Source organism: Cetorhinus maximus, chromosome 20, assembly GCF_964194155.1.
Source record: "Cetorhinus maximus chromosome 20, sCetMax3.hap1.1, whole genome shotgun sequence".
NCBI lineage: Eukaryota > Metazoa > Chordata > Chondrichthyes > Lamniformes > Cetorhinidae > Cetorhinus > Cetorhinus maximus.
In genome coordinates, this window is record NC_135898.1 from 65986251 (window position 1) to 65999350 (window position 13100).

General features: G+C 41.7%; 1 protein-coding gene across 2 annotated transcripts in view; it reads left to right on the forward strand.

Annotated features, from left to right (window-relative positions):
• The window catches only part of dock1 (dedicator of cytokinesis 1), a 667847-nt gene that overhangs the window by 519012 nt on the left and 135735 nt on the right, over nt 1-13100 (forward strand). For both annotated transcript variants that reach the window (XM_078564873.1, XM_078564874.1), the window contains one exon: nt 8041-8189. In XM_078564873.1, the coding sequence (XP_078420999.1) occupies nt 8041-8189 (149 nt within the window). The remainder of the gene's footprint in view (nt 1-8040; nt 8190-13100) is intronic.

The window sequence follows — 13100 nt, forward strand, 5'->3', positions numbered from 1 at the left end:
TTGAATCTGCTTTTAAGCAATACGTTGGCCCAGATCTTCCAAGGAGCGGCAATCATCTTCAGATTGCCACTCCGCCCTAAAATTCCACCATCTTGATGCTGCTCCACATTTCTTCTGAAACCTTCCGAGCCCGGCTTCCCCAGAAATGCAAAGTGCAGCAGGGGTAGCTGGACCGGGTCTGGTAGTGTGGTTGCGGGTTTAGTTGGGGAATAGTCAGGTGGGATTGGGTGGTCTGGGATGTAGTCTGGTCTGGTCAGCAAGGTAGTCAGGTAGGCGGGAGGGATGGTCAGGCGGTCAGGGGGTGGCTGGGCCTGGTCAGTGGGGTGGTCGGGTCAGGAGGCTAGTCAGTGAGGAGGTCAATGTGAGTGATTGGACAGTTACTTATGTAGTTACCCAGATGTTAGACTAGGTTGTAATCTGTCTAACATTCCCTGGGTAACTGTTCAGGTAAGTACATCGGAAGTGTCCAAAGTGTCCGAATCTAACTCAAGGTTGGAGACATTTGCGGAGGCTCCCGGGGAGGATGGAAGTTGACCATCAGAAGTTGAAATTTCCTGGGCAATTCCCTTGGAGTCCAAACACACATCCTTAGTCATATATCCAGTCTCCAACAATCTGGAGACCAGAAGATTGGGCCAATATGACAGAGATTATGCTTTCGAAAAAATAAGGAAATGTTATTTGGAGTAACTCCTTGGTGTAAAAATTGCAATCTGCAAACTAATTTAAACTTCAAACATCTTGGCAGAAAATGAAATAAGGAATCAAGAAAGACCATTCGGGCCATCAGACCTCTCTCTTATAATTTCAAATCTTTTGTGCTTTCTCCTCATATGAGTCCCTACTCAACCTTCCTAACCTTCGAGGTGGTTTACAATGACAGCCAAAATCTCCAAGGAGATGAACGTCTCCCAGTTCTCAAAGGCAATCTAGTGAAATTCCAGGTTGACAATCCAACCCCACAACCCATTACTCAACAGTGATTATTTCACATTACACAGAAGAGTCAGATCCAGAAAAATGGAAAGCATGACCTTCTGAAGACTATTTCACATATTTGTATGTTACTACAGCCTTTAGAACATCCTAATCACCCATTTATCCTTTTTTATAAAATAAGTTAATTAATTATACTAAGGGCTTATTGCACATATCTTCCAGTTGCAAATCACACAAGGTAGGAGGCATTTGTGTGTGTGTGTCTTTTTTTAAATCCACGACAACTTCTAGAGGAAGTAATTTAAAGCTTTGATTTGTACAAACTCTTTCGAGTTATCAACAGTCACAGATTGCAACTCTTTCGAGTACAATCACAGTTCTTGGTTTTCCGGGAGTGGGACATGAACCCACAACCATCTGATTCAAAGGCGAGGGTGCTATGAACTGAGCCACAGGGAGTCAAGATATTGGGCATGCAATCACACGCATCCAATCACAGCACATTTGATTTCTGACCATGGTTTCAGGAACGTGCATGGGCCTTTTCACATCAAATAATCATTCAATATGATCCCAGCAAGGGTCTGCCCGTGACATGTTGCTTGCTCATTTTAAATGGGTACATTTTCTTGGGCCCAGCCTGCTCAAGCAGGTTCCTTAAATATAGGTGACCATTTAAATGTTAGGAAAAAATGTCTGACAATTTAACTGCATTTTTCTTCATGAGTCAGTTGTTTTGGAAACACAGTTGTTTTGGGGTTTTTGGCCAACAATACTTTCCTTTGATATTCTTGGTTGCTTCAACCATTTAGATAGCACTATTTAAAGTGCTGAGTTTCAGCTTCCATTCCAGGTTCTGAACATGCTGAATATCTCAAATCAAGAGAACATTTCACAAATTGCAGTGACAACTGAAATCACCTGTCTGCACTTTTCACTGCTCTACATTGATACCCCCTTCTACACATATCTGGACATGTCAGACAAGATTTATCTTTTTGTACCTCAATTTTTAAGGACAGGCTGTCACATAGTTCTACCATCTTCTGCAGAATGTGCTTTAGGCAACAGGGCAGCTTTTCCCATAGAACTGTAACTTCTGTGCAGCCACATTCTTCCAAATCACATATATCAAGCAAGCGATAATCGTTATATTTGCAACTTCCCTGTGGAAAGGAATTATCAGCTGGACAGGGTAGACAGCCTTCTTTCCAGAGTGAGTAGTCATAGATAGCATGCATAAAAAAAGACTTACATATATTTGGTGCCTTTCATGTCCTCAGAACATCCCAAAGCACTTTACAGCTAATAAAGTACTTTCTGAAGTGTCTCTCTTAGGCAGCCCCTTGAATCAAAGATGACTTGCTTCCACTCTGGTTTAGTGGGCTCTGAGATGGCTGATAAGTCCATTGCGCAATTTGCAGACTCAGCCACATGTTGGGCAGGTGGTGGCTGAAGGGCCAAGCAGATGAGGTTTTGGAGGTTTGTGCTCCCCCTCCAACACCTTAACTATGCCTCTGCCAGATCCCGATGAAGTGCCTCAATGTGTTCGCAGTGTCTTCCTGAATAAGCTTTCTCCATTTTGGTCAGTCGCGAGCCAGGGACTCCCATGAATCGGTGGGGATGTCTGATCTTTTCAGGATTGCTTTGAGGACACCCCTAAAGTGGTTTCATTCCTGGGAGTTTCCTATTGCAACCGAGTTCTGAGTAGAGCAGTTGCTTCGAGAGTCTTGTGTCAGGCTTACAAACGAGAGGTCTCATCCAGTGGAGCTGGTTTTGGGTGATTAGCCTTTCAATGCGGGGCATGTTGGCTTGGGAGAGGACACTGATATTGGACTGCCTTCCTTGATTTGGATTTGGAGGACCTTATAAATGCATCACTTATGCTACTTCTCCAGTGCTTTAAGGTGCCTGCTGTATGTTGTCCAAGTCTCTGAAGCATATAGCAGCACAGGGAGCATTTCTGCCTGGTAAACCATGACCTTAGTCCTGGGTTTGATATATGGTCCTTAAATAACCTTTCCCTTAGTTGGCCTAAGGCTGAGTTGGCTTATTGGAGGCGATGATGAATGTCACTGTCTATGTCTGCCCTCATTGAGAGAGAGCTCCCAAGATATGGAAAATGACCCACATTTTCCAGGATCACGTCATTGGTCTTGATTGATAGGGGAGGTGTTGTTCTGTGGATGCTGGTTGGAAGAGGACCATTGTTTTCCGGGTGTTTGCTGAAAGGCCCATTATCGCAAAAGCTTTGGAGACAGAGCTGACAATGACCTGGAGCTCAGTTTCTGAGTGAACGCACAGATGAGTGATATTTGCATATTGAATTTCAATGTCAGAGGTTGGAGTGATTTTGGTTTTGGATTGAAGGCGGCGTAGGTTGAACAGTTTCCCAACTATTCTGTAAATTTTCTGCACGACTGTGAGTAACTTGTTGCAGGTTCAGTATTGGAGTGAGGAAAATGGAGAATGGAGTTAGTGCAGTGACACAAACTTGTTTGACCCCAATCTTCACTGAGAGAGGATCAAAAGGTCGATGGGACCTCGGTTTAATATCTCATATAAAATATGGCACTTCCAACACTGGGAATCGGCAGCATGTCCGCCGACAATTTAAAGGCCTGTTAAGGCCATTAAAGTCTCAATTAACTGACAATTTTTGCTGCCCATCCAACCTTATGGCTAACAGGCAGGCAAAAAGGCCAAGCAGCCTTTGCACTTTTTAGGAAACCTCATCCACTGGCAGGGAACATGTTTTATGACATTTTTCAATTTTTTTTTGAAAACTCTTCAGCTCTGTGCCTCAGGGAGATTTTCAAGCGCGCATGCGCGAACTTCGCGCTCACCCCTCATGCCCCCCCGCCCGCATAGGCAGCGCCTTAATTGGCCCGCCAGCGTGAAATCACCTTCCAGCCTCAATCACAGGCAGCGGCCGGCTTCCCGAACACCCCCACTCGACCCATCAAGCCCACCTGACAAAGGCTAAATTCTACCCTCAGGGTAATGGGAAGGTACTCTAATTGGCAGCATGTGACCAGTGGTGTCCCGCAAGAATCTCAACTATTCACTGTAGTCATTAACAACTTAGATGATGGCATAGAAAGTCACATATCCAAATTTGCTGATCACACATAGACAGCACTGTAATCAGTATAGATAGAAGCAAAAAATTAATAAGAGATATTGGTAGATAAAGTGAATGGGAAAAACTGTGGCTAATAAATTTCAATGTAAAAGGCAAATGTGAGGTCATCCACTTTGGAACTAAATGATGAAAAGCTAGAAACAGGAGTTCAAAAGGGTCCAGGTGTATAGATCACTAAGATATCATGAACAGGCACAGAAAATAATCAAAAAGGCTAATGAATGCTGGCTTTATTATCTAGAGGAATAAAATACAAGGGGATAGAAATCATGCTTCAGTTATACAAAGCCCTGGTCAGACCAAACCTGGAGTATTTTGAGCAGTTCTGTGCACTACACCTTAGGAAATTATATTGCCCCTGGTGGGAGTGCAGTGACACATAGACTGCAAAGGTTAAATTAGGAAGATAAATTATACAAACTAGGGTTGCATTCCTTGGAATTTTGAAGGCTAATGGTTGTTTTGATCAAAGTTTTCAAGATATTAAGAGAAAATAGGGTAGATTGGCAGAAACTATTTCAACTGGATGAGGAGTCTAGGTCTAAGGACCATTGTCTAAAAATTAGAACCAGACCTTTCAGAAGTGAAATTAGGAAACACTTCTATTCAAAGTGTGATAAAAATTTGGAACTCTCTTCTGCAAGTGGCAATTGATCCTTGATCAATTGTTAATTTTAGAAGTGCGATTGCTAAATTTATGTTAGCCAGAAGTATCAAGGGATGTGGGGCAAAAGTGAGTACAGTATGTGGAATTGGCCTCAGGTCAGCTATGATCTCAATGAATGATGGAACATGTTTGAGGGACTAAATGGCCTACTCCTGTTTGATGTTTCTGGAGGCAAGGGTGCTATCCACTGAACTATGGCTAAAACACACATAAATGTCAAGAGTTCCTCTTATCAATCCCATGGTCCTGCGTGCAAAAGAAGGGTTGCACTCTATTACTAATTAGGTTATACTGAACCATAGAAATATATGCACATCCATGATAATTATTTGCAAGAAGCAGCAGTCTTTTTGCATTTTTGGAAGGAGAAAAAGCACCAACATGATTCAGACAGGGAGGGGATGACCCTTAAGAGACTAAGCTTCTTTGCATTCATGATTACTGATCCAAGAAGAACCCCCTCCAAAGGAGATAATGGCCTGGACTTTTCGAATGATGGAGTTTCCCTTCCTGCCATCTGAGGAGTTGGTGCCGAACACTTTGCCGTCAATACTCGCTGCCCAGCAGCCATTTACTCCTCACTCAGGAGAAAGTCCCACCTCAGAGAACTACTGAGCAATTAGATTGGCCAGTAACACTCTAGCCCCAGCAGCGCCAGAAGCTGCAGTGGACATGACTGGGATTACTAACAGTCCCCAGAGTCTTACGTCCAGGATGTCCAGGACCAGGTAAGTTTTGGAGTCTAAGGGCGAGGAGAGGAGGTGAGGCCAGCAGTGGTGGGGGGGAGTGGGTGTGCTGGTGGTGGGCAGAGGGGAGTAGAGGTGTTGGTGGAGAAGCATGGGGGGGATGAAACACCCGCAGGGGCCAGACCCTTGAGTGGCGGGGGGGGGGGGTTACCTGATGTTAAATGGAGGTGACTTCCCCCCCCACCCCCATCATGCCGGAGGCTTGAGCAGGGTCACTTTTTGAGCTTTCCCCTGCCCCTGAACTCCTCCTGCCAGCCTGAAAATTGAGGCCGGGTGGGAACTGGCCCTTAAGAGGCCAATTAATGAAAACCTGAGGCCTCAAATGGAGCAATGGCAGTGGTCCGGCCTAGGCTTCAACTTTCCCACCCTAAAATTGCAGAGTGGTCAGGGCTGGCGAGAGCGCAGTGGGAAGGCCCTCCGAAGAATTTTACGGCCACCAACACTCCCCAGACGAAGTGTGCTGTCCGTCTTTGGCTGAAGGAAAAAGTGTGTTCAAAAAGACACTGGTTGTGTGCAATGCTTGAAATTGTACCTTTCAGAGAAGTTTTCTACTTAATTTTGTATCATGCATGATGTCCCCTTCAAAGGTGCATGCCTAGATAAATACACTTATCTTTACCTGTCTTCAGTTATCAGCTACCTTCTTCTCTATTGCAAATAGGTGCAAGGGTGTCAAGTGACTGCAATGGTTAAGGCAACAAATCCCCTTCCTGAAATTTGCACCTGTACTTTTCTTGGAAGGTCTTCAGCCCCAAATAGAGTCACTCTCATTTGGTGCATCGACAGCATCAAGACTTCAGGTTCCTCAGTGATAAATGTATTGCTCTCATGATTGTAGTCTGTTCTTATTAGGGCAGGAACTGCAACAGAAGATAGGGACCAGGACCACCCTTAGACGAAAGCAAGCCTGTGAATTGGATCACCTCAATCCCATTGTTGGGAAATTAAAGCTGAAGTTTTTATTTTCTTTTAAATGGTAGTAATGGATCAAGGAGCTGACCGTCTTTCCTTATTAATTCATCTTTCCATTGTTAACAACAAAAAATTGCAATTCGAAAGCACTTTTAATGTAGCAAACATCCCAAGACTCTTCACAGGTGCACTGCGGAACAAAATTTGACCAAGCCATATGAGACATTAGGCCAGATAATCCAAGCTTGGCCAAAGAGGTAGATTTTGTGAAGTTTCTTCAAAGAGGGGAGTGAGGTAGATGGGCAGAAAGGTTTAGGTTAAGCTCTAGAACTATCTGTACTATATCATACCATATCATACTATAGTGATCATTGATAATGTTGGGCCACTTAAGTCATAACAATTAACAAATAGATAATAAGTGCTATAAGTAATAAAATTTGATATATATGATATGATGCCAATTATTGAAGTGGTGCTGACTCGAGAGCATTTCGCTACCGGATCTTTACCTTTTAGTGCGCCCCACTGGAGTTAATACAATCAGAATCCATTGGATGTGTATTGTACTTACACTACCAAATAAAAAAATATAACTTACAAATCCTAGTGTGACCAGGTGAAATGGAGGACAAAGGGGTTCTAAGTCATTAACAGTAAACAATTGTCCCTCCGCTAAGAAGCAAATCATTTTAGAAGTCATTTGTTGCTATTTTGCCAAGTGCATAATCTTAAAAGGTGTTGTGTTAAATGTGGCCCCTCTGTCTATGCACCTAATCCGCTTTAGAAATTGACGGCTCCATAAATGCTTTGTTTGCAAGAGAAAATACACATTAGGTTTTCTTAAAATCCATCTACAGTGGACAACCACTATCAATGTACCCTTACAATTAGCATAGATAATGTAGTAAGGTCACTAGAATGTTGCTGTCATACTACGAATAGACATAGCAATGCACTAATAGGTTGTAAAAGTAATCTGTGTCAGGCAGTAGATTAATACTAAAATAAGTTCAGAAAACAGAAGCTGACAGATTAAGTTTCAATTTATATCTATTTATGTTAGCTAAGTAAATCCGTTCTACTGCCTTTTATCTTGTTTTATTAATTGCTAGTGTTCAAGAAGGAGATTGTTATAATAATGCATGGCCTGTTTTGGGCTGTGACTTCCAAACTCTGGGGCAGCGTATCTTGGCGGGGGACCCCAAAGATACACTAGGAAAGCCCCCCCCACCCTGGAAGTCCCCAGTTAAGGATTGCATGGCAATTGGCCGGGATGTTCCAGCTTCCTTTGGGCAATTGTCCTACACTGGGAACCATCCAAAAATGCGATTTAAATCACAGTCTTCAGGTGGTTCCTTTCCTCCAATGCTGCAGCCCTGGACAGAAAGACCATGGGAACCCGCTGCACTACACAGATCTCGCCTGACCTTAGTCGCAAGGTCGAGCAAGATAGGAGCGGCTGGATTTCAAGGTAAGTAACTATGAATGGAGTGGCAGTCCAACTCAATTGCTACCCCACCAGAAGTTACAGGCCTTTGTAAGTTTGCTTAATTTTGTGCTGTAGCAGTATTTTCTTTCTTTACATAATACACAATTATTTGTATTTATGAGATATTCTTTCCTTCAAGGCCAACACAAAATCAAATTTATCCCAGAAATGGTGGGTCCTATCTTGGAGATGACTCTTATTCCAGAAACTGAACTGAGAAAAGCCACAATCGCAATATTCTTTGATATGATGCAATGTGAATTTCATTCAACAAGAAGTTTTCAGATGGTAAGTGAATTAAAGATCATATTGAAATCCATTTGACTGTGACTTAATTAAATTACATATCTGTAACTAAAACTCTCAATGCAAAGAAATATTTATTTCTGCAAATAAATGTAGGCCCAAATCTTCTGGTATCCGGATCATCGGAGATTGGACTTAAGGTGGGAGACGCACGTCAGGACCCTACAATTCTTAACGCACGTACATGTGCAGAAATTGCCCGGGAAGTTTAAACTTCCAATGGGCTGATTTTTGCAAAAGTCTTCAACACTGACAATAGTGTCGGAAACTTGGGCCAGATACATGGGACTTACCTGCATAATTACCTTGGAAATGTTACGCTGGTTAATACCTGGACTCGGAGATTAGCCCGCATAACTGAACTGACTCACTCAACTGTCTCACCCACTGACTAACCTAGTGAAAGACTCGTACCTTTAAAAACTTACCCGAATACTGTCAGTTACTGTCATGAAAAAGGGGTGTGACCTGTCTTCGTCCACCTTTTCTTGCACCGACAGTCTTCCCTGGTTATGTCTGTGCTGGCCCATCAATGCTTCAGTTGGGATCAGAAGTCCCAGCTGAAAAATCTCAAAAGGATTGGGTCGCAGAAATCAAGCGTCAATTCGCACAGCATTGATGCTGAACAGAAGATTTGGGCCATGGTTTTCACTTTTCTTCGATGAAGTTTAATGTTATTTGCAGAGTTATCCGTATTGATATTTCACTCTGATAAGTGTAGATGAATACACCTGCAGTACATAGTGTTCCAGTGACAGTCAAGTGGGGTACGCCTTCTTAATGCATTGTATACTGCTGCTGTACATGTTGCTCTAATTCTATATGGAGCATTCAGCGACTTTTAAAACATGAATTTTGTAATCAGTATAAAATGTAAGCTAAGCAGATGGTGTTTGGTCTTTCATTTTCAATAGATTTATTTCACTCATGACATGTGGTACTCATAAATTAGTTATCTCAGAATTTTAAAAAGTAATGAAGCAATGCAATCAAAGTAATTCAATTAGGGTGCATTTTTAAAATAAGTTAGCAGATCTCCTGTAGCTTTGCTTGTGGTCTGTAGTAGAATTATACTTTCATAAAACTAGAAGGGTGTTGTCAACAAAGTGCAAAGTTAATTAATGTGACATAGGAAGTCTGTGCCTATGTAAAACTTGTGATATGTTACAGATTTCCTGTGGAGTGGCTTACAGTGAGTTCTTTAAGCTGCTGACATTTGTTTGCACCTGATTGTGTTTGTATTTCTGTTTTGTTATTTGTTGCACGATGCATGTATTTTGCTGCAATTTGTGTCTTTGTACATATTCATAATTATTATGTTAGGTTTGTATATTTGTGTTGAGGGAATGTTTGTGTATAGCAATGTTTGTTGTGATGGATGTGTGCTTGTGAATGTGTGCAATTGCCTGCTTTTTTTCATAATGTGCATGGTTAAGTTTGAAGGTAAATATCCACATTTTTAACTAAGTAGGTGAATTGCAATTGAATTAGACTTGGAGGGATTCAGTGAAATGTGAAGTTAACAAAATACCACGAAGAGCTGAGTTACTCATGACACTGTGCCACCAGTTGTGAGGATTGAAAAGCAAGGGCAGGGAGCTGAAGAGTTGTACAATCAAAAAGAAAGATTTAAAAAATGTTAAAAACATGTCCCGACATAGAACTCAGTAACAATAGCAGAAACATAATAAAAATTATGTGAAAATTTTTATTTTTTAAAAATTACTGTTGGAAACCTCATTCCGCCTGTGGATGAGGTTTCATAAAAAATCCAAAGGCTGCCTGGCCAATTCACCCGCCCGCCAACCATAAGGTTGGACAGGCAACGAAAAATTGCTTTCAATTACTTGATTAAGACCTCTTAATTGTCAGCAGGCGTGCTGCCACCTCTTCCGTGCCTGCCGACCGAAATATCGTGCGATGACATCAGGACACTCACCTGACATCAGCGCGCAATATTTTACGCCTGATCAGGTCGGGCGTGTGCGTGCCCCCAAGACGTAAAATCATGTCCAATGTTTCTTTTTCAGAGTACAGTAACATATTGCTGATTTAAAGAGCATTCACTAAGATTGACAATACAAATTATAAAAAGAAGTACCAAATTCAATGCCAAGTTTAAATTGTACCATAGGTCAACTGTACAGTAGTAATTACGTTGAAAACAAGATTTGCTGGCCTCTGATTATAGAATGAAAATTGGCCACAGAATGAATTGAATGTAAAAAGAACTGATGCACTTTGGGAAGACTAGTATGGAAAGAAGTATATTATAAATGACATGATTTTGAAAAATGTAAGTGATCAGAGAGACCTTGGTGACAATACACACAAATCCTTATAGGTGGCATGGTAAGTTGATGAGGTGTTGATGAAGCATATGGTTTACTTGGGTTTATAAACAGAGGTTTCTTTTTATCCGTTCATGGGATGTAGGCATTACCAACAATGCCAGCATTTATTTTCCATCCCTAATTGCCCCTGAGGCAGTGACGGTGAAATGCTGCAGTCCTTGTAGTATAGAATATAAAAGCAAAGAGATCATGCTACAACTTTATAAATCAGTGGTTAGGCCTCCAGCTGGAGTATTGTGGACAAGTCCAAGCACCATACCTCAGGAAAAATACAAAGGCCTTAGAAAGAGTACAGAGGAGGCTTACTAGGGTGTTACTTGGGATGACAGACATCAGTTATGAGGGGAGGTTGTAAAAGTTCAGACTGTTTCACTTGGAACAGAAATGTTTAAGTGACCTTATATAAGCTTTCAGGATGGTAAAAGGTTTTAATAGAGTACATAGTGAAAAACTGTACACTTGGATGAGTGGGTCAATAATCAGAGATCATAGATCTAGAATAGAGGTGAGGAGAATGTTTCCCACTCAGACTTGTCAAGGTCTAAAATGTTGTACCTATAAGGGTGATGGAAGCTGATTCCTTAAATGCTTTTAAAAGAGAGTTGAACAGGTACTTGAATAAGAGAAACTTAAGACAGCTGCAAAGAAAAAGTAGGGTTGTGGGATCAAGCCAGATTGCTTTCTCAAAGAACAAGTAGAGGTAGGATGGGCCAAATGGCTTCCTGCATTGTAGGTTTCTATAATTCTAATCATGTGCATGATAGTGTACCAATGTATTGTGCACTTCAGTGCTACAGGCTATAAAGAAAATGTTATACTGGAAGTTGTGGACTGTCATGCAATTTTGGTTTCAAATCTAATTTAAACTTATTGCAACTGACCTCAGAATATTGCATGTATTAATGATTACAGTTTGCCGGTCAGCAGCTATTATTTTCAAAAGGTATCATGAAACATCCAGCCAGATACTCTTTAGAAATGTACATAATTTAGATATAGTAATGTAATATTTTCTAGCTTTTTTCAACTTATAAAAAGTTTTTAAAGCAGTGATTTATTTGAACTTCTTTCAACATAAAATGTTGTATTCGTGGCTCACAATGTGCTCTCCTCTACATTGGGGAGACCAAATGCAGGTTGGATGACCGCTTTGAGGAACACTGCTGCTCAGTCCAGAAATGTGACTCTGAGCTTCCTGTCATTTTAGTTGTCCACCCACTTCCGCTCTGATCCCTCAGTCCTTGATGTCCTTTGCTGTTCTGGTGAAAACCAATGTAAACATAAGCAATAGCAGCCTCCTCAACTCCACCACCACCCTGCCGCGTGCCCCCCCCACCCCAGTCTTTCCCTGTCTCTGTACTTACTTAAAACCTGTTGAATCCCTAATTTTTCCCAGTTTTGTCGAAATGTCATCAATATGAAAGGTTAACACTGTTTCTCACTCCACAGATGCTGCCTTACCTGCTGAGTGTTTCCAGCATTTTCTCTTTTTATCTAGAGTTTCAGCATGCATAATATTTGACTTTTAGAATCATAAAATAGTTGCAGTGTAGAAAGAGGGTATTTGGCTTGTCGTTTTCATGCTGGTTCTTTGTAAGAGCTACTGAGCTAGTCCCACTCCCCTGTCTTTTCCCCATAGCCCTGCAATTTTTCTCTTCAGATAATTATCCAATTCCCTTTTGAAAACCATAGTTGAATCTGCCACATCCATACTGTCAGGCAGTATATTCCAGTTCCTAATCACTCACTACATAAAAACGTTTTTCCTCATGTTGCCTCTAGTTCTTTTGCAGATCACCTCAGATTGGTGGCCTTTGGTTCTTGATCCTTCTACTGATGGAAAGAGTTTCTCCCTATCTGCTCTGTCCAGACCGCTCATGATTTTGACAGCTCTATTAAATCTCCTCTCAACTTTCTCAAAGGAAAACAACTACAGCTTCACCAAGATAAAAGCAAATTACCGCAGATGCTGGAAATCAGCTTATATTTCATCTTATTTCTATATGTCTTAGTTCTGATGAAGGGTCATACGGACTCGAAACGTCAACTGTATCCCTCTCCGCAGATGCTGTCAGACCTGCTGAGTTTTTCCAGGTATTTTTGTTTTTGTTACAGCTTCACCAATCTATTCATATCCCTGGAACCACTGTATAAATCTTTTCTCTACCCTCTCCAATTCTTTCACAGCCTTCCTGAAGTATGGTGCCCGGAATGGGGGACACAACTCCAGTTGAGGCCAAACCAGTGTTTGAGAACGGTTCACTATAACTTCCTTGTTTTTATACTCTATGTCTCTTATTTATAAAGGCCAAGATCCAGCATGCCTTAATATCTAATGTCCTTTAGGGAGGGAAATCTGCCGTTCTTACCTGGTCTGGTCTACATGTGACACCAGGCCCACAGCAATGTGGTTGACTCTTAAATGCCTCTGAAATGGCCTAGCAAGCCACTCAATTGTATCAAACCGCTACAGAAAATTGAATAAGGAATGAAACTGGGCGGACTACCCATCATCAACCTAGGCACCAGAAACGACAAT